The 25,011-nt window shown below is 38.5% G+C and overlaps 1 protein-coding gene and 1 pseudogene across 2 annotated transcripts; one reads left to right on the top strand and one right to left on the bottom strand.

The window, feature by feature from the left end:
- Window positions 1–496: 496 nt before the first annotated feature.
- LOC145793142 (glycosyltransferase BC10-like) lies at window positions 497–13,670 on the top strand (annotated as a pseudogene). Its single transcript, XR_014333753.1, has 2 exons — window positions 497–1,088; window positions 12,782–13,670. The product of XR_014333753.1 is annotated as a glycosyltransferase BC10-like (transcript).
- Window positions 13,671–20,905: 7,235 nt separating this feature from the next.
- Window positions 20,906–22,108, bottom strand: LOC114279998 (triphosphate tunnel metalloenzyme 3). Its single transcript, XM_082875785.1, has one exon. The coding sequence runs from the start codon at window positions 21,797–21,799 to the stop codon at window positions 21,182–21,184; it is 618 nt and encodes a 205-aa protein (XP_082731911.1). The 5' UTR covers window positions 21,800–22,108; the 3' UTR covers window positions 20,906–21,181.
- Window positions 22,109–25,011: the final 2,903 nt, after the last annotated feature.

Here is a 25,011-nt window from a genome sequence, read left to right as displayed (position 1 = left end):
ATCTAAGTATTATATAAATTAAAACTTTAAGGGAGTTTAATATAATTATGTTAAATTTGTGAGACTTACTTCATTTTTACTAAATCTCACGAGACTTTTTGCCCAACTAATTTTAGCTATATATTTACAATATTAGACTCCTTTTACATATTTATATGTAGGAAAATGATATATAAACTCACTTTTTAGGCCTATTTTGTAGATTCAATGATGTGTAAGTATGATTAATTGATGATTAGGGAAGATATGAGAGAGAGTGATATCCTTATTGATAGCAACATCATTAGCTTTGAAAAGTGAGTTTAATTTTTGAACTTGAATAGCAATGTATCTTAACACTAATTTTATTTTGAAATTTTATTTTATAACATTAAATTAGATTAGTAACAACAATTTTAATAAAAATAATGCGGTCGTTTATTGTAGGTAGGAATCCCATAATATTTTATGATATACCATTACATTTTATTGTAGAATTAATCATTATATTGCGATAATTAAGAACATCATCTAATCTCTCTCTCTCTCTCTCTCTCTCTCTCTCTCTAAACAATGAAGAAGAATCAACACCAAAAACCACCAGCCTCAGCTGCTAATCTCCTTTCTTATTTCATCTTCTTTGCCTGTGGCATAACCTCTGGGATTTTACTAAGCTGCTATCTCAAGGACTTGTCACTGAATCTACTAATCACCCACTTCTCTATCTCTCATTCACCATTAATTCTTCCACCACCACCAGCTACCCAACCACCACCACCTACTCCTCCTCTATCAGCCACCAAAACTTCCAAAACCAATATTAGATCATCGGAATATCAAAAGCCCACACATGTCACGCACGATATGAGCGACGAAGAATTGCTATGGAGGGCCTCAATGACTCCCAAAATTCGTAAATTCCCATTCAAAAGGTTCCAAAGGTTGCTTTCATGTTCTTGACAAGAGGGCCAGTTTTGTTAGCGCCTCTTTGGGAGTTGTTCTTCAAAGGCCATGAAGGATTCTACTCAATTTACGTGCACTCCGATCCATCTTTTAACCAATCCGAGCCTGAAAATTCAGTTTTCCATGGCCGGAGAATTCCCAGTAAGGTCAGTTTTTTTAGTCTAATTTTTCATATTAAACTTGTGCTTCTTTTTTTTCTCTCTCTTTTACTTCAATTTTATATAGGTGTGTAAAATAAATTGATCTATATTATTGATTGATTTGTGTATTGATTGATTTTTATCTGTATATTACAATTCCTATATATAGAGGAGAAGATGGTAGTAGGTGAAGGTGGTAGTGGAGGTGGTAGGTGGAGTGGGTGGTGTGGTAATTTACACAATTTACATTAACAGCCCCCCTCAAACTCAAGGAGGATAGGCACTAGCCAACTTGAGTTTGGAGAGAGTAACAAAACAGAAAAATAAACTGATAAATAAAATAAAACAGGATAGGAGACACGGTATGGTCGTGTCAGACCGATGTAGCAGACACTGTGTGGTCGTGTCAGACTGATGTAGAAGACAGTTTATGGGGTCATGTCGGACCGTTGTAGAAGACAGTTTACGGGGTCATGTCGGACCGTTGTAGCAGGACAGTTTACGAGGTCATGCCGGACCGATGTAGCAGGACAGTTTACGAGGTCATGTCGGACCGATGTAGCAGAACAGTTTACGAGGTCATGTCGGACCGATGTAGCAGGACAGTTTACGAGGTCATGTCGGACCGATGTAGCAGACACTGTGTGGTCGTGTCAGACCGATGTAGAAGACAGTTTATGGGGTCATGTCGGACCGTTGTAGAAGACAGTTTACGGGGTCATGTCGGACCGTTGTAGCAGACACTGTGTGGTCGTGTCAGACCGATGTAGAAGACAGTTTATGGGGTCATGTCGGACCGATGTAGCAGCTGACCGGAATCAATGTCGGGACAGTTTACGAGGTCATGTCGGACCGATGTAGTCGGACCGATGTAGCAGCTGACCGGAATCAATGTCGGGACAGTTTATGGGGTCATGTCGGACCGATGTAGAAAATTGTGGTGGTGCACCAAGGGGGTGACTTAGGGAGTGCGCCATGGGCGACTTATACATGATACTGTGTATAACCCCCCCTCAAACTCAAATAGGTGTGAAGAGAGAAACCTATTTGAGGTTGAAACAAAGGGATTGATAAAGCTGACCGGTGTAGAAGACACTGTATGAGTGTGTATATAGGCTGCCCAAAAGATATACATGGATGTAGATATCGAGCCCTCAAAAGTCGTGCCCTCAAAAGATGTGCCCAATCTTTCAAAAGGCGTGCCATCAAAAGGCGTGCCCGAGTCATGAAAAGACGTGCCATGAAAAGGCGTGCCAGGTTGTCGGCGTCAAGAGGCGCGCGATGCGCGTGGCTGCCTCGGCTATTTAACCAAGACAGAGCCTGAGGCCGAGGCAGAAGCAAAAAACCTGCGAAATCCTCTGTAAAACTCTTCGTTGTGCTGAGAGAGAGAGGTTGTAACACTGTTGTGCTGAGAGAGAGTGTGTGTAACACTCTGTTGCGAGAGAAAAATGGCTTCGTCGTCCCGTGGTCTGCTGACTCTCTTTCCTGACCTCAACGAGTCAACAAGAGAGAGAACGGTTGCGGTGGCCAGTGAACCTCAACCAAACACTGCCGGTTTTGCGCCGTTGAACTTTCCGATGCGGTCGGTGGAGCAAAAAATGGCTGTGCAGTCGGATGTGGAGGTCAATCAGTATACTTTGAAGGCATGTGTGGAGTCCATGACGGCGGTCACAAACTTGTCGCACCGGCTGCAGAGTATGACAAATGAGGTGCAGCAGTTAAACGCCCAGCTGGCTCTGCTCCAACGCATGTATAAGGATGCGCGAGCAGAGATAAGCGTGCTAAAGGCAGAAAACAAGGAGCTGAAGCGGAAGGCCACCGTGATGTTCCGATTTGGAGGTCCGCCATATGTTGCAGTAGAGGAGCAGGGAGGAGTGAATGTGCTGGGTGGATTAGGAAGCACAGAGGCAGCACCGGCAAGGGCCGTCCAGGACGGAGGCAAAAAGAAAAGACCGGCGGAATAGGCGAAGAAGTGAGGGCGGTGGGTGGCCGGCTGCAGAAAAGAAAACAAAGCTTTGGGTGTTTGTTTGTTTTTTTTTTTTTTTGTAAAAGTGTGATCGGATTTGATCCCGACATAAATAAAGGATAAGTTTGTGAAATGAAAACGAGTTATGTTGTTGTTTTTTTTTTTTTTTTTTTGTTTAAATCGTCCTTTTGCCTTGGGTAAGATATTATAATAAAATATATATATATATATATATATATATGAGTATGGAGAGAATGATGAGGATAATGTGGTGTGGTGGGTGGAGGATGAATCATGTATTTTAAAAAGAGAATTGATGGGTGGTTAGTCTCGTGGGTCAGAAGAAAAAGAGGGAGTGGGTGATATATAAAAAAAGAAAAGAAAGTGGAAGTGAGTGAGAATATATTGATGATGAAAAGTGGGAACCAACCCATGTGGGTGGGTGTGATTAAATAAATAAAAGAAAAATGGGTGTGTGTGTGTATGAAGCTCTGTGAGAGATAGAGAGAGAGGTTGATGCCGAGAGGTCCACAGAGAGAAGTTGATTTTCTTGAGTGGTGTTTGGGTCTCCTCTTTTTAGAGAGAGAGAGGCCGTGTATGTGTATTTCTGTGTGATTGGGCGAGAGCCAGAGAAGATGCTGTGGTGGTTCTATCAGGTTGCCAGGTCAACGGCTGTTGTGGTGGTTCGATCAGGTTGCCAAAATATTACATCCAATTGTGGTGACTCAAGGGTAGTGCTTTGCCGAGGGACTGAAACAATCCCCTTGACTGTTGATCAGAAGCCTGATAGAGAAGAGTTGAGTTGAAGAGTTGAGTTGACCTCTCTGCTGTCAAAAGAACAAGAAAACCCCTTATTCCATAGTCTCGAAACAGACCCATCTTTGGGTGGGGCTCGGAGAGCCGCCGTGGAGTGGTTGCTGAAGGTCAACGCCCACGACTCATTCTCTGCTCTCACGGCGGTCCTCGCCGTGAACTACCACGATAGGTTCCTCTTCAGCTTCCATTTCCAGAGAGAGAAACCATGGATGACCCAGACGGCAAGATCCGAAGCCTCGAGCAGATCTACCTTGGTTGGTCCTTCATTGAAAGACGAGGTCATGAAGATTATGCCGGTTCAGAAGCAGACTCGGGCCGGTCAGCGAACCCGGTTCAAGGCCTTTGTTGTGGTTGGTGACTCGAATGGTCACATAGGGCTTGGATCATGGATTGAGGCCTAAATGAAACATGGGCTGTGAATGATGCAGCTGAGGTGGACCAGAGTGCTAGAAACCAGGGTTCTGCCCAATTTGTGAATGAATCTGGTGAGAGAAAGCCGGCATTGAAGGTGGTCTCGGTTGTGGTGGCAGTGGGGGTTGCAGTGGCAGATGCATAATGCCACTTGTCTGTATTGGTTGCTGCAACTGGGTGGAGCCAGTGGGCAGAGAGGGTTGAAGTGGAGTGAAATTGGTGGTGCTTGGGCATTAACATGTCCCTTCGGCTGCTGTACTGACTGTAAGGCATGTGATGGCAAGGACTGGGATTGGCATCACAGGTGGGTTTTGATGTTGCTTTCTTACAGGAATTGGAATCTGAGGCGACAGTTGCACAAATCTTTGTTGATTTTATCAGCGGAATATGTTGGGTCCGGCGGGCGGCCAAGGCGAGGTTGCCGCCCGCCGGTGAAGCGAAATTACTAGATTCTTAACCTTGCTCTGATACCATGTAAAATAAATTGATCTATATTATTGATTGATTTGTGTATTGATTGATTTTTATCTGTATATTACAATTCCTATATATAGAAGAGAAGATGGTAGTAGGTGAAGGTGGTAGTGGAGGTGGTAGGTGGAGTGGGTGGTGTGGTAATTTACACAATTTACATTAACAAGGTGGATTATTAAAAAAATTTATTTGATTGTTTATTCATTATTTGGGGCTTTCGTTGATGTTTTAATTTCAAAAATATAGATGATGAAAGCTAGGTTGAAGCTAGGGAAGATTATCGGGGGGGGGGGGGGGAAATATTTCATTACTCTTGAATATAATTTTGTTTCAAAACAAACACAGTATAACATGTAAGAAAATATGATTTCACCTTCACCTTTTACTCTATGAACTTGATATATAATGCATCTAAATAGGGTTGAACTGCCCTAATGGCACTTCTTCTTTTTATATTAGCGAAAATGGAAATTTTATTGATAAAACTCAATATACAAAGCTTCTTTTTGGGAAGTGGGTTGGTTTTTTAATTTTTTTTTTTACTATTTTAGCCTGGGGTTAAAAAGCTTGGTTTGAGAAGGACTTTTGACTTTTTTGATTTTTTTGTAATAGAAATAATATAATGATTATGAATTGAATGTGATGTGATGTTTTGTCTTATTGAATTAAAAAATTTATTTTATTTTTTGTGACTAAAATAGCCAAAAAAAACTCCAACCAAGGCTTCCCAAACAAAGCCAAAGAATACTGAAATAAATATCAATAAAAGAAAAATAAGTAAAAGTATCAACGAAGCAAGTGCAATCATCTATCAGCACTACACCAAAAATTGACGAGAAATCAGTACAAACAAAAATGCAAAATCCCAACAACCTAAATAAAGATTAACCAACGCAAACAAAAACAAACACAGCCGGTGGGGTTTACAAAATAACTACAAAACAAACACTGCCCTAATGGCACTTAAGGCATTATGAAATTCCAAACATGCGTTAGTTAATTGAGATTAAATTTATAAATTGGTTAAAAATTCTTAACATATAACATGTTGCTTTTATTATTTTTGTAAAATGTTAATTTTATCTCCAATTTTATGGGATTAGATTGCGAATCCCCATGCTATTTGAGAGATTAGCAGTCCACTTGGATAAAAAAACGGGGGGAGGGGGCAAAAAAAATATAATTTTAAAAACAAATCATTCACTGTTTTAAAAATAAATGTGATATAGTATGTGATTATAATTATCTGATAATTTTTTTTGGGCGCTGATTGAGGGCCCGAGGCTTCGGGGCTCGAATGCCCCGAAATGCCATTTTAGGTAAAAAAAAAAAAAAAAAAAAAAGGAAAAAAGAAAGAAAAAAAAAAACAGTTTCCAAAAATGGAAATTAGGGGTATTAGGGCCAACTTTTTTAGGGCCACCAATCATTTTCCATTTTTTTTACCAATAATCTTCTCAAAAGTCTTTACAAAATAAATGTTCTGACTTGATCCCATGATAATTACACGGTATTCGATTGAACCATTAGAGACAATCCTGATTTTATTAGATTCTAACTCTTTGAACAGATCTACCATGTTTACCGATACATCACATGCTTCCATTAACTACATGACAATTACCATTCGTAAAATTTTACTTGGGAATGCTTCATAACTGGTCACTAATAAGACTGCAATAATGGGAAAATTAAAAAATTGATGGAAAAACAATTAACAAATAAAAATGTCTACTCATAGAAAATTATTTTCAAGACTGCAATAAATAATGAGAAAACTAAACAATTGATGGAACAACATGTTGGGATCGGGGATCCCGCCCAAGACCTTCCAGAAATTATACCAAGTAGAAAAACACACCCACACAGAAGGAGAAACCATATTTAACGTGGTTCGGCCTTAAAGCCTACGTCCACGGGAGAGTAACCGGTTATCACTATAACAATAGAGAGATTACAGAAAGATTATAATAGGAGAGGAGCTCACACTCTCCTCACTCACCCACTCACCCGTCTCCCTCTCTCACTCTCTTCTCTCTTGGTTCTCTCTCATTGTCTACTCTCCTCTCAATCTCTATTTATACATATCATGAGGGAAGGTAGCTCGACAGCAATGGTGAGTGGATTGGTTAGTGGGGAGGTGCCACTCCCACTCTCTCTAAAGTGGTCTCCAACCACCCCACTCTCTCTAAGGTGGGTTAGCCACTCACATGGGATGATAATAACATAGCCAACAAATCACCCCCTCAACCCATGTGAGGTGATAAACTGCACACACTGCTGCTAATCTTGTCACGCCCAAATTTCAACAGAATCTTCATCTCCTCATTGAGACGCTACATCCCCTGAAGCTAGAGATAATACACCAGAGATACAAGAAGAGGAGGGAATCATACATCCTCAACTCAACTCATACCACTCTCTGATTTGGAGAGAGCCTCTGCTCCTATCTCCCTCAGATCTCTTCTACGCTTCCTGTCTCGGATGTCTTCACTTGCTATGCTTGAACTTGCGCAACCAAGATATCTTGACACCCCCTGATTGGATGTCCTGCACCCCCTGCTCGGGATACCCTTGCATTACCGTGCAACTCCTTGCATTACCGTGCAACTCCTTGCATGATGAACACTGGAGCAACTAGAAAACTTCAGAGTTTGACACATCAACATCCTCAATTTTCCTTGCTCGGAGCTTATTTCTAAACAACCAGCCTTTGCTTTCTGCACTTCAGAACAACTTCCCAGCGATCTCATACGCCCGTTGTCTGTGCTGCAATCCCTGATGTTCGGTTCTGTCTCACTTGTACGTCCGTACTGATGTTTGACAGTTAGCCCTTCTGCCAAGACAACTTCCACCGCTCTGTACAAGTTACCACTATGCAACTCCGTGCATAGTGCTCGCACCCATGGCTTCTGGTCTCCCTGCGTCAAGCTTGCTTGAGAGATCTGCATCAACTCTATCATCTGCTGCCATGGAACTAAAGAAACCACCATAGAGAAATAAGACTTGCCACTCCTTGGCACGCACTCTTGCGTTTTACCTGTCTCAATTTCTCTGTCTGGAAGTTACTGTGAACTGTCAACAACCCACTGCTGCACATTCTTCTCGCGCCTCTGTACGATACTCTAGCGTACCCTTGCACTGTTGCACGTTTGCAATTGTACTTCTGCGCTTAGTATGCTCCTCTACAACTATTGTTCTACATGTCCACATACCATTAGTACTTACTCGTATACAGTAGCTCCAACAGCCACAGTATTTCCCTGAGCCTGCACTGGTTGCCAAATCATCTATCCGTCGATGAATGGTCTTCTCTTTTGATTGAACCAGATCCTCCGACGAACTCCGGAGATAATCATTTCTGCAATCCTCTGATTACTCCTGACCAATCTTGATCTCTCTCGATCTACCATTTAATCAAGCCTGATCTCTTCTGGTCTTCAATGATCTATCTCAATCTGTATCTGGTTGTCCAATCTGGTCAGAATCTGTCCATTCTAACCTCTTCAGTGAATCCGCAGCGTTCCACAATATCCGGCAACCTTCCTTCGACTATTGAAGATGACAAACACCCATGTTTTGACAATCTTCCCAAACCGTTTAGAATTTCACTATTCTGACCTCGCGGTTGCGTCCGGAGCGGTCCGTTTAGCTAGAACCAACCTTCGTTGCATTTTCGGGGACCTCACTGAAAAACTATCCCCGAAAGCTGGGCCACACCACAATTTTCTGAAAATTCTGGGCCAAATTGCAATTTTCAGAAGTTCAGGGAATATTCCGTGTACCAACAGAATATTCCGTACACTGCCCCTGACGCCGTCTGCCACTTTAATCTGCCTTCCTTTTACAGAAACTCCGTCTCCAAAATCTGACCATACGGATGTGTCCGGAATACTCCAAATAGTCGGAAACCACTATTGGATCACCAAAAACGGACTCCAAATGGCTTCGATCTAGCCAAAACATTTTGTACGCCTCAGATCTGCGGCTGTACCTTCGCCGCAAAGCACTGGATCCTTCCTCATGCGGCTGCACCATTGCAGCGTAGCACTGGATCCCTCCCTTGACGCTGACGTGGCAGATGACATGGCACAACCGTGCTGACGTGGTACTGACCTGGCTGCCACGCGTCGATGACCTGGCTGCTGACGGGGCTGCCACGTGGATGACATGTGGCGCTGATGATGACATGTCGCTGCTGACGTGGGCTCGCATGGCCTGCGCGTGCCGTACACGCGCCATCCCCCACTCGTCTTCTTCCTTGGTCCGCGCGTGGGGCGCGTGAGAGGGACTGGGACCACGCGCTGGTTGCCTTAACGGCGCGTGGTGGCACGTGGCGAGACTGGAATTCACGCGCCAACTTCTAGGGGCGCGTGACAACGCGTCCGGCCTCCGTTGGGTGTCTGCTTTATATTTCTGGACTCCTCTTCTCGAGCCCTTGCTCCTGGTATGCTCAAAACCTGATTTTGAGCAACTTGATTTCTGGGCAGTTTCAAACAACACGCTGTTTTTGTTCCGAAACGCCACCAACGAGGCTCTGATACCACTTGTTGGGATCGGGGATCCCGCCCAAGACCTTCCAGAAATTATACCAAGTAGAAAAATACACCCACACAGAAGGAGAAACCATATTTAACATGGTTCGGCCTTAAAGCCTACGTCCACGGGAGAGTAACCGTTTATCACTATAACAATGGAGAGATTACAGAAATATTATAATAGGGGAGGAGCTCACACTCTCCTCACTCACCCACTCACCCGTCTGCCTCTCTCACACCGAGAGAGACGGTCTCTCCACCTCACATCTCTCACTCTCTTCTCTCTTGGTTCTCTCTCATTGTCTACTCTCCTCTCAACCTCTATTTATACATATCATGAGGGAAGGTAGCTGGACAGCAATGGTGAGTGGATTGGTTAGTGGGGAGGTGCCACTCCCACTCTCTCTAAAGTGGTCTCCAACCACCCCACTCTCTCTAAGGTGGGTTAGCCACTCACATGGGATGATAATAACATAGCCAACACAACAATTAACAGACAAAAAAGTCTACTCACAGAAAATTATTTTCACGACTGCAATAATGGGAAAACTAAAAAATTGAGGGAACAATTAACAAATAAAAAAGCCTACCCACAGAAAATTATTTTCTTAATAACTTGTGTCAAGTGATGAAAGAATAATGCTTTCAATTAATGTACTAATTAGTATATTAATAGATAATGTGACATAATTTTAGAAATTTTAAATATTTATAATTTGTATAATAGGTAAAATTAATCATAATAGTATAATACGAATTGATATACTAATGTGTATATTAATTGATACGTATAGCACTACTGGCAATGAAATTGCAACTGGATACCGAAATTCAACACGTCATCGTATTTGAGTGGGTTGGCCCTTTTTGACCTTTCATTATATAATTGCATATATGGTTTACATAACATGGAAAAATTATCTAAAATTTTATGCTAAAAGTAAATATGTAATATAAATTTAAAGTTAATACTAAAATATAGATTTTTTTTTTTTGGAGACTTATTTATAAGTCTTATTTCGGACACGTATGCTATGTTAAGTCCTTTGTAATTTTTTATAGAGTTTCAAGTCCTATTTAAATAGAAATGTATTCCACAAGATCCTATGAGTTATAAATAAATGGTATTAATATACTATTACACAATATAATGGCAAAACTATATATAAGAAATTGAATGTTACCATAGATCATATCTATATAAATGTGAATTTCAAAATAAATGAACAAGTAACATTTTCACATTTAATTTAAAAAATAAAAAACCTAGTAAGTTTGCGAAACATAACGTATTTATGCAGATGGTACGTTACGTTACGTTTATGTAGGTGTCACGTTACGTTACATTTATGTAGGTGTCACGTTACGTTACGTTTATGTTGGTGTCACGTTACGTTACGTTTATGTAATGTCTCATCTGATATTGCCACATTACGTTATGTTTATGTAGGTATCACGTTACGTTTTGCAAATTTAATCTATGGTAACATTCAATTTCCTATATATGGTTTTACCATTATTTATGATATTAACAACTAATATTGAGGGTAAATGTGTCAACAAACTTCACTTAGAAACATAAATTTTTTAGTATGACCATATGTAGCATAAGTCTCCCTAACAAAACTTACAAATAATTTTCCCCTTTTTTTTCCTAAATCATTTTCTGAATAATTTTTTTCTAAATTTATAATATTGTTGTATCGTTTACCAGGAGATTATAAAATGGAATAATTGAAAACGTATACAATCGGAACACGTTCTATCTAACAACGAAAGGTCCACACACAAAGGGCATTGGCTTCTTAACCACCACGTCGCTCATAAAATATTACTCAACTCAAGCCTACCTTTTTTGGCCTTTTTTTTTTTTTCTTTTCTTACTATTTTTTTTTTTTTTTTTGGAAATAGGAGTTACATTGGGCAAATTACAATTTTATTTCTCATTTTGAGTCATTTTAATTCTAAATATTTTTATTTGGTCAATTTAGTAATTTTTTGTATTTTTTTCGTATTTAGTGAGCTTTTTTATTTTTTAAAATTTTTTTAAGTTGTACTTGATTAGACCACCACAAAAGTCAAAAAATAAAAAATAAAAAAATTGAAAAAAAGTCCACTAAAGGTAAAAAGTCATGAGCAGTTGGTTTTTTGGCCCCTTTTTTTTTTTTTTTTGGTCTTTGATAAACATTTTTTGATTTTTTTTTTTAGCTTTCAGATTCATCTACACGAACAAGAAAATATAAATAAATAAAAAAAATTGACACAAATTTTAAAAAAATATTAAAGACAACAAATTAAAATATATATATGAAATTTTTTTATCCGTATGCGAAACGACTCCTTACAATGGTCTCCATGTTTGACACCATCAGCATTCATTGTCAAAGTTAGGAGCATTTTTTAAAAAATACACTTAGATTCTGTTAAAAAAATTATCTTTTGATAAATTGACACAATTGAAATATTACTTACAAAAATGATCCAAGGTTCCTATGCTGAGTAAAGGTGTAATTAAACTTTTTTTTTTTTTTTTTTTTTTAAGATGCAATTTTTAATTATAAAATACTCAAGATTCTAACAATGAATAATGGTAGGCCGAGGCATGATGACCACTTTAACATACATTTAATACTTTGAGGATAAAATTAACACAATTGATATGTTGGAGATCAAAATGACGAAAAGTGCCAATGAAGCATGGACACAAGTACTGATACCAGTACAAGTGTTAGAAATCTGTAACATCTAATTAAGATTGGTGAAACACGAAATATAAAAAAAAAACAAGCATACAAGAAAAATAAATTACACACATATGACAAACACCAAAATTTATGTAATTTATCCAAAATTATAATTATGTCTATGACTGTTATGATTTTTACTATGATAAAAAATGTTACAAAAGATTGCAGAGATAGCTGCCTCCCTTCAATTATAAACACATAAAAATTATGACAACTTATTACAAGTATGGAAATACTAGAATACCTCCGCTCCAAATCCACATTTATTAGGATGCACACTGTCCTCCTCATAACGAATTCACTATGGTACAATAATATGACAACACTTAAAATAAGATACGGCTAAAAAAAATATTTTTATAATTCGTTAAGGTAAGGTACAAATTTAATACTAACAATTATGTCTATACAGATGGTGTAATGCTATTAGAGAGAACCCTAAGTTCTTTGAGGCTTAAAAATTTCTAGAAATGCCTTTCATTTGTTTTATTTGATAATAGACACAACCTAAATTTATTTTGGTGTCTTACATTTTTAAAAGGGTCATGCTAATAATCTTTTAATGGATATTCATTAAAGATCAAATAATGTTAAAAAAATAACAATGATATATTTTACTCTTTATTTATATTTATATAGGCAGCAGGAGGGTGTGTTGGTAATAACGTTGGCATATAAATTCATCACTCATGTGCTTGACTATATAGTCTATACATATTACATCTTATAGAATTCTGGTGTATAATGCAGAAAGTGCAATGGGGAAGTGTTAGCATGGTGGAAGCAGAGCGTCGCTTACTAGCCAATGCTCTTCTTGACTTTTCCAACCAACGATTTGTTCTCCTCTCTGAATCATGTATCCCTCTCTTCAACTTCTCTACCATTTACTCTTATCTAATATACTCTTCCAAAAATTTTGTAGAATCCTTTGATCTACCCGGCCTGGCTGGCCGTGGCCGGTATCGCCATCAAATGAGTCCCACCATCACAATCCAACAATGGAAAAAAGGAGCTCAATGGTTCGAAATGGATCGAGATATAGCTATTGAGGTTGTATCAGACACAAAATATTTTCCACTATTTCAAAAGCATTGCAAGAGGTCATGTTGTGCCGATGAGCATTACTTGCCAACGTTTGTGAGTATAAGATTTTCGGAGAGGAATTCAAATAGAAGTTTGACTTGGGTTGACTGGTCAAAGGGAGGTATACACCCAGCTAAGTTTGTGAGAACAGATGTGACTACTGAGGTTTTGGAGAAAATGAGGAGTGGAAGGAAATGTGAGTACAATGGGAATATCACCAATGTTTGTTTCTTATTTGCAAGGAAAGTCACACCTAATGCATTGGGTAGGTTGATGAGGTTTGCACCAAAGGTTATGCAATTCAACCCATAAGATTAGAAATGTCATGATGTTAGGGACTAAAGAATATAAAAAGATTAAAAAAAGTAATGAGTGGTTTAAATATGAACTTTTGTATAGTATAGAGCCCACACTCACAGACTACTTTCTTTTAGTATTTTTTTTATGTTTGATTTCTTAGTCGGTTAAAACAACATATACATATCATCATTTATTTGTAATGATCATAGGGTGAAACAAAAAATGGTTGCAAATAATTTCATTTTGTTTTCTCAAATTTGACGGATAAAGTGTGACCTAGTAGATGTAAAGAAAAACAACAAAAAGAATTTTTTGTTTGTTTGGTTTTGGTTGGTTCTTGACTATGCATGTTTCCTACAATAAATTAAAATCAATAGCCATTGAAATATTTTGCTCATTCTCCTCTCAGAAAAAAAAAAAAAAAAAAAAAGAAGAAGAAGATTTGTTCAAGGGAATTGTGCTCTCAGATTAATGGGTGTTGTGAGGAATGTTTTTTTTATTAATTTTTTCCCCATAGTCAGCTTTAGCTCTGTTGATGAGAAATTGTTCTCTTCGCCAAATGCCACCTCTACATAAGATTAATAGCTATCAAAGTTTACAATGATTGTTTAATACTTGAGAAAATCAGGCATTAACCCCTCTCACCTTTTTACGTAGAAGCTTAAAGATTATGATAAGAAAGTATTAGGTAAGATCTCTCAATGTTTTGAATGTACTTGTTTAAATCCTTTTTGCTTCCCTTTTTTTTTTTTTTTTTTTGGTTCTATTGTTGCTCTTCATTCAAAATTGTTCAAAGAAATTTTAAATTGCTTATTTTCTCTCAGAAAAATTTCAAAATTGCTTAGAGAAATTTTAGAATTGTTTATTTCCTCTCACATAAATTTCAAAATTGTTTATTTCCTTTTAGATAAATTTTAAAATTGCTTATTTTCTCTTAGAGAAATTTCAAAAATTTTACTAACCGAAGATAGCTAACTCAATGAAATTTTGTCAATTTTTTTGCCCCTAGAATTTTATATTCATCATAGATCTCGAAGAGAAGAATCTAAAATTAAAGATTTTATTTAAAATGGATATCTAAATCAAAAGTTCCTGAATTTTTAAATTTTAAAAAAAGTGAAAGACGCTGAGCAGTGCACTGGAATCTGAAAATTGCCTATGAGCAACTTTAAAATAAAAAACCCATACGAAAATGACTGGTACCTCGAAAAAAGTGGCCTGGAATCTGAAAATTGCCTATGAGCAACTTTAAAATAAAAAACCCATACGAAAATAACTGGTAGCTCGAAAAAAGTGGCCCGCTTTTGGCTTGAATTCGAATTCGAAGACATAGACAGAGGAGAAAGAGGGAGAGAAGAGAGGAAGAAGAGAGGAGAAGAGAAAGAGGAGGAGAGAGGAGAAAGAGAGAAGAGGAGAGGAGATCGTCGCAGCACCACCGCCGTCGCCTCGCAGCCGCCGATCGTCACAGCACCACCGCCGTCGCCTCCGGCCCCACCTCCACCTCCTCCTCCCCTGTGATTATGCCCCCTCCAATCCTCCTCCTTCCTTCTCTTCTCCTTCTCTTCTTCTCTACCCTTCTTCTTCTTCTTCCTTTTGCAACAAAAACATAGGGAAAAAAAAAAAAAAGACACCAAAATGACGTCGTTTTGATGTCGAGCCAAATTCGAGTCAAATTCTGTCGAGCTACGTAGCGGGGTCGAAACCCATAATACTTATGTCACATATTTTTATAAAGAATGTAGTAGTGAAAATGGGTGCCCATTACAAATTATATAAAATTATAAATTTATTTGTGAGATTTGAAATCATTGAATGGTCTTTTTTTTTTTTTTTTTTAAGAAAAAAAAAGAAAATTGACTACAAGGAGCCAAAGAAAACAAAAACCCATAAAAAAAAAAAAAAAAAAAAAATTCATGTTGGTACATATTCAACTTTTGTTAGATTATTATTTTTTAATTTATATTTACATGGTCTTTTAAACTTCAAAATTTAGGAGTAGAAAGTATCAGCTACAACTTATTTATTTATTTTTTATTTTTTTTTAAAAAAACCTATTCAAATGGTTGATTTTTCAAAATCGAAGGTGATACAACTAAATTAAAAAAATTATCTTACCTATTAAAACTCTATCTGAAATCTAAAGTTTAACTTAAATTTTTATCAGTTTAAAGAAAAATCTACTGTTTACCTCTTTTGATTCTTTATTCATATGCCATAATACAAATTAAAAATGGTTATGATATTATTTAACTGCAATATAAATTTACAACTGCTAAGTTAATATTTGAAGATTTATCTGGATTATTATTAAAACAAACACATAATTTGGTGGCATAATTTATCTGTACTATTATTAAAAATAAACTGTTGTGAACCTTCAACTAAGCCTAATTCAAGTTTAATGTTGAACAATATCAATAAATTATCCTTTAAAGCTTATTTTAAAAAACACCCTTAATGTCGAACAATTTGGACTATAGTTTTAGGTTACTAAACTTTGAATTTAAGGGACAATAATATAAATGGACAAAATTCATTTCACCTCCCATGATTTGAGGCCATATCATTTTTTCCCTTATTGTTCAAATATAACTAGAAAGTTTTCATGTGATTTTTGACCAAAGTGCAACTGTTAATTCCATTAACTATAGATGTGAAATCTCTGTATTACCTTCAAACCCTACATTTTTTTTTTTTTTTGTTATTTTTTCTTTCTCATTTCTCATATACATAATTTATAATTTCTAACTTTAACTTAATTAAATCACAGTTTATCATAAAGTTCGGGTCATTGACAATTTTTTTTTTTTTTAAGTTCCATGAGAGCCTCAAACAACAGTCTAAGTGGCTTAATAATTGAATCACAGTAGCAACCCAAGGTTTTTGGAAGCCTTAAACTAAATTTCAAAATGAGACCATATCTAATTAAGCCTTTGAAATGTTGGGCCTTCGACAATAATTTTTTTAAAAAAAATATCCTTGTGGGCTTAGGCAACCATCTAAGTTCTAATAGTTTAGTCACCTCCACAAACTATAAAGAATTTAGAGTCAAGAGACAAAATAACAATTCTAATTATCGTGCTAAATGCTTCATGTGCATCAACTCTATTATCTACAACAAATGTTAAATCAGGAGAGAGTATCTGCAGCTCAAACTAGTCCTTAAATGCATTGCTTGGTAAGGGAATGTATGCCCCTTTGATTGGAAGGAAAAAAAAAAAAAAAATACACTAGCAGCAGCTATGTAAATGTAAATAAATATGTCGGAGATGTTATTTTTATTCCAGCACAGCCAGGGCTTTGGCTAACCGATCTTCATGTGTGCCTGCCGTTGCTGCTGCTAAATTGCTAAAGAGCTACTGCAGTGTTGTTGCTGGTTTGTTTAAATCCATACTGGGTTTGTTCCAAAACCCACGGGTGGATTTAAACCATGGCTGCGTTTGGGTGAAAACTATGAACTGATTTTTTGGCAGGAGCCCGCAGAGCCCGACATGGCCCGGCCCGGCCCAAGTCCGGATGAGCCGGCCGGCCAAAATTACACCCCTAACTATGGGCTGGTTTTCTTGTCCTAGTAGTGTTGATTAGAACTTTATTTAAAATTTATTTATTCAATGTTGTACTGATTTAGCCTAACTCTGGACTTATTTAAATCTATTAAGTAAATTATGGAGTGTTTCTTTTTTTGAAGGGTGTATTGCATTTTAGGCATGTAATGAACTTCATTGTAACATCTGGTAACTTACCTACCCAAAAAAAATGTAAATAAATAAAGGATTTAAAATTTTTGCAGAGTTCATAAGGAAAAAGAATGGTGAAGTTCCTGGAAAACTTGAGAAACAGGATGAGCCACAAAACCTGTCCACTACCAATTTTTCTATAACAAGTGAATTCTTATGCATTTGACAGAACAAGGACGCATAGTCAACTACGTTTCAACAACCATCAAGGACGCATAGTCAACTACGTCTCAACAACCATCCGAATTGTAAAATATTAATATATTATTGATTGATTGATAGATGTTGTTATCTATATTGTGTATATTACAAGGATTTATATAGGAGAGGATTTGGGAGTAGGTGAAGGTGGTAGTGGAGGTGGTAGGTGGAGTGGGTGGTAGTGGAGGTGGTAGGTGGGTGGTAGTTTACATTTTACAATTTACATTTTACATTAACAGCCCCCCTCAAACTCAAGGAGGATAGGTACTAGCCAACTTGAGTTTGGAGAGAGTAACAAAACAGAAAAATAAGCTGACAAATAAAATTAAAAATGGGATAGGAGACACTGTATGGTTGTGTCAGACCGTTGTAGAAGACACGGTATGGTCGTGTCGGACCGTTGTAGCAGACAGTTTACGGGGTCATGTCGGACCGTTGTAGCAGACACTGTGTGGTCGTGTCAGACCGATGTAGAAGACAGTTTACGGGGTCATGTCGGACCGTTGTAGCAGGACAGTTTACGGGGTCATGTCGGACCGATGTAGCAGGACAGTTTACGAGGTCATGTCGGACCGATGTAGCAGGACACTGTGTGGTCGTATCAGACCGATGTAGAAGACAGTTTATGGGGTCATGTCGGACCGTTGTAGAAGACAGTTTATGGGGTCATGTCGGATCGTTGTAGAAGACAGTTTATGGGGTCATGTCGGACCGGTGTAGAAGACAGTTTACGGGGTCATGTCGGACCGTTGTAGCAGACACTGTGTGGTCGTGTCAGACCGATGTAGAAGACAGTTTATGGGGTCATGTCGGACCGTTGTAACAGACACTGTGTGGTCGTGTCAGACCGTTGTAGAAAATTGTGGTGGTGCACCAAGGGGGTGGCTTATGGAGTGCGCCATGAGCGACTTATACATGATACTGTGTATAACCCCCCCTCAAACTCAAATAGGTGTGAAGATAGAAACCTATTTGAGGTTGAAAAGGGATTGATAAAGCTGACCGATGTAGAAGACACTGTATGAGTGTGTAGATAGGCTGCCCAAAAAAATATACATGTAGATATATATCGAGCCCTCAAAAGTCGTGCCCTCAAAAAGTGTGCCCAATCTTTCAAAAAAGGCGTGCCATCAAAAGGCGTGCCCAATCCATAAAAAGGCGTGCCAGATATGATGGCGAGGCACGTGAGTGCCTTGGCGAGCGCGCCCGTTTGTCGGCTGGCGTCAAGTGGCGCGCGATACGCGTGGCTGCCTCGGCTATTTAACCAAGACGGAGGCTGAGGCTGAGGCCGAGGCAGAGGCAAAAAACCTGCGAAATCCTCTGAAAAACTCTTCGTTGTGCTGAGAGAGATAGTCTGTAACACTCTGTTGCGAGAGATATTCTGTAACACTCTGTTGCCCAGAAAATGGCCTCTTCGTCCCGCCTTCTGCTTACTCTCTTTCCCGACCTCAACGAGTCCACAAGAGAGATAACTGGTATGGTGTCCCGTGAACCTCAACCAAACACCACTGGGTTTGCTCCGTTGAACTTTCCGATGCAGTCGGTGGAGCAAAAAATGGCAGTACAAACGGATGTGGAGGCTAATCAGTATACTTTGAAGGCCTGTGTGGAGTCCATGACGGCAGTCACAAACTTGTCGCACCGGCTGCAGAGTAGGACAAATGAGGTGCAACAATTAAACTCCCAGCTGGCTCTACTCCAACGCATGTATAAGGATGCGCGAGCAGAGATAAGCGTGCTAAGGGCAGAAAACAAGGAGCTGAAGCGGAAGGCCACCGTGATGTTCCGATTTGGAGGGCCGCCATATGCTGTAGTGGAGGAGCAGGGAGTAGTGAGCGTGTCCAGTGGAGTGGGAAACACGGAGGCAACACCGGCAAGGGTCGCCCAGGACGGAGGCAAGAAGAAAAGACCGGCGGCAGAGTAGAGAAGAAAAAATGCCACTGTTTTGGTTTGTTGTTGTTGTTTTTTTTTTTTTGTGTAAAATTGTGATCGGGGTGATCCCTGAGATGAATAAAATATGGGTTGTTGTGCAAATTTGAAATGTTTGTGTTTGTTTTTTTTTTTTTTTTTTTTTTTGAGCATGGTGATGATGAATAGATAATGATGAATAAAAAATAAGAAAGGTGGGAGTGGGGAACAGGACGAATCAAGAGAGCGTGATTAGAAAAAAAAAAGTGATAATAAAAAAAAGGAAAAGAAAGTGAAAAGATAAGAGAGGTTGGTTCCCACTGAATCAATGATGTGGGTGTGTATGTGCTAGTCAAGAGAAAGAGAAAGGTGGGTTTCCCTTTACAGAGAGAGCGAGAGGGGGAGTAGGGCCAAGAGAGCGTCCCTGTCCGCCATCAGAAAGAGAAAGAGAAAGGTTGGTTCCCCACCGTGTTATCAAGGAGGTTGCTATCCTCTCTCCTCCGATCGTCGATCCATCGGGAGGGAGAGAGAGAGAGAGCACAAGATGTCGAAGCGAGGTCGCGGTGGTTCGGCGGGGAACAAATTCAGGATGTCTTTGGGTCTTCCGGTGGCGGCGACGGTGAACTGTGCAGACAACACTGGGGCGAAGAATCTGTACATCATATCAGTGAAGTGTATCAAGGAGAGGCTGAATCGGTTGCCTTCGGCCTGCGTTGGAGACAGGGTGATGGCCACCGTGAAGAAGGGGAAGCCAGATCTCAGGAAGAAGGTCATGCCCGCGGCCCCAGCGGAAAGATCACCGACGAGTTCACCGGTGCTGGCTCCATCGGGAAGGTCTGCCAGGTCATCGGAGCCGTCGTCGATGTGAGATATGACGAGGGGTTGCCGCCGATCCTGACGGTTCTTATTATGGAACTTATTAACGATGTTGCCAAAGCTCACGGTGGTTTCTCTGTGTTTGCTGGTGTCGGTGAGCGCACTCGAGAGGGAAGGTGGTGATTTTACAGAGTGAGGTTGCAGAGACCAAGGTGAAAGGAGAGGAGGTATGTGTTGGAGGTTTCAATTGGCACGGTTGGGGTCCGGCGGGCGGTGAAGGTAAGGTTGCCGCCCGCCGGAAGGTGAAGATCACCAAGGGCTAACCTATAGCTCTGACACCATGTAAAATATTAATATATTATTGATTGATTGATAGATGTTGTTATCTATATTGTGTATATTACAAGGATTTATATAGGAGAGGATTTGGGAGTAGGTGAAGGTGGTAGTGGAGGTGGTAGGTGGAGTGGGTGGTAGTGGAGGTGGTAGGTGGGTGGTAGTTTACATTTTACAATTTACATTTTACATTAACACGAATGAACAAGCCTACTCTAAAAGGAGAACTTGACTAGCTATTTATTCGCCAAAATCTTCTAAATTCAAATGGTGCACTCCGTACTCCTAACCATCTTTCAACCACGATATGATGACAAAGCCATTCTCAAGTTTAGTTTCAGTCGTGATCTAGATGCCTATATTGTTTTCCAATACGTGAGGGAGCCAAAAAATTAACTTTCTATACAAAATATGGACATAACCAACAACTAAATAACCCAAAAGACCCATAATATCGCCAATCTGGCAGATCTAAAGCTTTTATTCAGACAAGTGAATACACAAAAATAATCCAAAAGATCCATTATATTGTTTGCAAATTGAAATGTGTTATTCAGGATGTTGCTATCTAATGTTAAGAAGGGCCTAAATAGCTGAACTTTCCATACCTTTATGTAGACAGAACCAATCCCACAAATTCCAACTAACATACAAGAGAGAGAACCCAAAATACCCATAAATGCATCCAATGATGATAAATTGTGATAAAGCTCTGATTCAAACAATAACAAACATTAAAAAAAAAAAAAAAAAAAGCCTTAGAATTGACTTACTGTGGCAACTTCCCGGATCGGAAAATTGCAAACTTTGAAGCCTCTGAGTAAGAATAATGAATCCCATTATCCTTGAGAAACTCCTCAATCAAATTCTTGACCTTGTCGGGGTCTGCACTCTCGCATTCGATCTCATAACAAGTACCAAAATCATACAGTGTTTGATCCACCTCCAATTTCAATCCATTCCAGTCATAAACTCCCCTAACATTCCTAAACCCACCCAAACACACAAACCCTCCTCCTCCTCCTCCACCAACAACCCCAAACTCATCTCTCACCCTCTTCATAATCCTCGAATCCACCGAAGCAAGCTTGGAGGGGTCCGTCACGCAGTCGCGGCCGAGCAGGAGGTCCATCTCCTCCTCTTCACCCTCGACACGGCTCACGCCGTCGACCAGCACAGATTTGGCTTTGAGACAGACGACGCACCTGGCATCATGGTCGTAGAAGCGGAGGCGGAGGACGGCTCCGCGAGAAGAGAGCTCGGAAGCGGCGCCGTCGAAGAAGGTGTTGTATTGGTGGTGGGTCTGGCGGTGGAAGGGTGAGAGGACAGAGACGAGATTCTGGTGGGCGGCGGAGTCGGCCAGACGAAGCTTCACTTCCACCTCCATTGATTTCAAAATTTGCTAGGGTTAGGAGGAGAGGCCGATTCGGTGGGATTTGGAAGAGGGGTCTTTCGAGGACCGGTCAAAGTGTTGGAGGAGAGTGGCCGCGCCGGTACCGGTGGCGGATGCGGCGGTGGAGCGCCTGCGGGCTTCTTCGATTTCTTCTTTGTCTTCAACTTTGACTTCGATTTTGCTGGGCTTTCTTCTCAACATCTCTCTCTCTCTCTCTCTCTCTCTCTCTCTCTCAATTCTTGAGTTTTCTCGACATTTCTCTCTGCTAGTAAGATGGATGGGCAAGTGCGGTGCACACGGATGTTGCCTTTCATTTAATCAAAGTTATTAATAATGTTTGGGGTCGATGATAATAGGGGTGAGTATTATTTTAATTTGAAAATTTGTGTGAGACTCTTTGATATAATTTTTATATAATTTTTAGGTAAAAATAGATTAAATAAGTTGAGAAAATTTAATTATTTAGAAACTGAGAAAGAGATAAATTCTATTTCCACACACTAAATTTTCTTATTTCATACACTTAATGAATTCTTTCAAAATCACAATTTTAACCTTTAATAAAATTACTATCTCACCCACTCATCTCACAAATTCTCCATAATTCTACTGGATTTCACTCTCAACAACTTATCCATTGCCAGCAAAGTCAAAGCGGAAGGCACTAATTCCTGCTTTCCCTTGAACAGCAGCAAGAATTACCATAGGAATGCGATCTTGAAAATCATAACAAAGGACAATCATCCAAAAAAAAAAAACCAACACCACCAACAGTTGCTATTCATATTATCTACTAAATCAAATCAGATCTCCAATTACAATTATCAACCTTTGAGGATCTAAATCCATGGCACGGCATTACAAGTTCTTTAGAACTTGTTTCATGCAATATCCCTACAAGCTTGTCCCCATGGTTGCTCTATATTATAACTCGCTGTTGTTGAATCACTATCGAGACGTAGCAAAAAAATAAAAATAAAAAATGATGCAATGCTTAAATCAAAGAGATTACTGTGATGAAAATGCGGCAAGAGGATCCGAACTCGTTTTCACTTGACATTTCACATTAGTTTATACTTATTTATAATATCGTATATGAAATATCACACCTATTCAGAAAATCAACTATCATAAGAGAGGATGTGCACAGAGAAGGTGATGGTATATTTGGAATCTGAAGTGTGTGGACTGAGATAAAGAAGTAAAAATCAAATTACTAAATGTGTGAATTGAGAAAAGATGTGCACATAGATAATTTAGTGTATGGAAATGGAATTTCTCGGAGAAAGGGTGCTTCTGATTTTTATTTTCTGATTATCAACTTTTAATTTACAATAAGTTATACCAAACACCTTTACTATATTGGAATAGATATCGTTTTTTTTTTTCATTAGTATTAGTACAGTATTTTATTATTACGGATATCGTTTTGAATTCATTATACATATATATATATATATTAAAAATATTATTTAGTAATAAATAATTTGATAATATATATCATAAAATATAAATTTATATGTAAAAGAGATTTAAAAGTAGGGAAATTTATTAGAGAGTTTTATTTTGAGAATTTATGTATCATTTGGTCCCATATTTTAAATGATTAATTAAGGAATCTTTATTAGGTGTAATGTGTGACCAATAAGTGAGATATTCTATTTCCACATACCTAATTATCTCAATCCACATTATTTATTAGTGCACACACTTTGTAATTTAATTATTAATTAATTTTCTCAATTCACACACTAAATATTAAATGTATCAATTATATCCTTCACTCAACCATTGTACACACACACCCTTAACCCTCATTCCACATACTTGTCCCTTATTCCACACACTGGTATGGTTTGAAAATTTGTAAACCTACAGTGCTATAACAGTCAAAGTGAAGACCCATTGAAGAACACAGTCAAAATGAAGACCACATTGAAGAACCAAAGTCCTCGTTTTTTGAATCAGCACTGCTGATTGTGAGCTTTTGGCCATAGTTTTTCCGAATTTATGTATTTATTTCGAAAATTTACTTCTGAATAAAAGTGATTAGTTCGATAAATTTGTTCCAAAAAAAAAAAAAATTGGCAGTTGATATCCGAATATAATAAAATAATTTAGCACTGGTTTTTTGATTGAAAACCGCAAAAGGAAAAAAAGTGTACGAAAAAACTAACATTTTCATCACTGATAGAGTATAAACTTAGATATTAAAACAATATGAGAGTTGTTATGAGAGTATTGCTTTGCAAGCAACAGAGGAATATATAGTATGTAGCAAGCAAAGCGACAACAATAGAAACATTAGGATTTAGTTTTTCTTTACTCAAAATGTATACATTGAGATTTTTTTTGTTTTTTTTTAAAAGATGTGTACAGAGTATTTTCATATAATATTATGGGTGTTAGTAGATGTCAATTATGGTCATTTTAGTTTAGAATATCATTGTTATTAAAATAATATTTCATTAAGTGTGTGCATTGAGATAACTAGGTGTGTGAAAATATAATTACTCCTAGTAAATCCTTTTTCAAACATGGATGTGTATTAGTTAGACAGATATACCCTCACTATTTAATTAGGAAAGTTTTTTTTTTTTTTTTTTTTGAATGTGTGATAAGTATAATGTGATACTCTAATGTGAGAGATATTAATGTGGCACTCTAACGATGAGACACTTCAAAAAAAATAAAAACTCCTTAGTGTACTTTTCTTAAATGTGACAACGTGGCATGTATGATATGATACTCCAAAATTTTTACTCATCCTTAGTGTACTTTTTTCAAAGCAACAATAGCAAACACATATCAATCTAAAATGATAATAGTCACCTACAAATCCGTACTAAAACTTTTTATTAAACTAACTTACATCATAGGCGGGATACATAAATTGAGATGGAGAAGCTCTAACTTGAGGAACACTCGGCGAGAATGGAGGAAGTTGAGGAACACTTGAAAATAAAGGAGCCGACTGAGGAATTAAGGGAGGTGCTTCAGGAGCACTTGCCGGAAATAAGGGAGGACTTTGAGGAGTAACGGACATGGAAGTTTGAGAAGCATTATGTGAACTTGTTTTATTTTTCTTTGCCAACGCAAGCTCCAAACCACCTTTTGTCCGCCTTCGTCCCTTGCTAGTGCACTCTTTTCTCTTGAGTCCTTTTGCTTGGACTACATTTTTATCCGCTACACCATCCACTTCAAAG

The sequence above is a fragment of the Camellia sinensis genome, chromosome 6 (genome assembly GCF_055761805.1).
Source record: "Camellia sinensis isolate YWXY chromosome 6, ASM5576180v1, whole genome shotgun sequence".
NCBI lineage: Eukaryota > Viridiplantae > Streptophyta > Magnoliopsida > Ericales > Theaceae > Camellia > Camellia sinensis.
The sequence above is the reverse complement of the archived record's forward strand: the minus strand, read 5'-3'. Positions and strand labels throughout refer to the sequence as shown.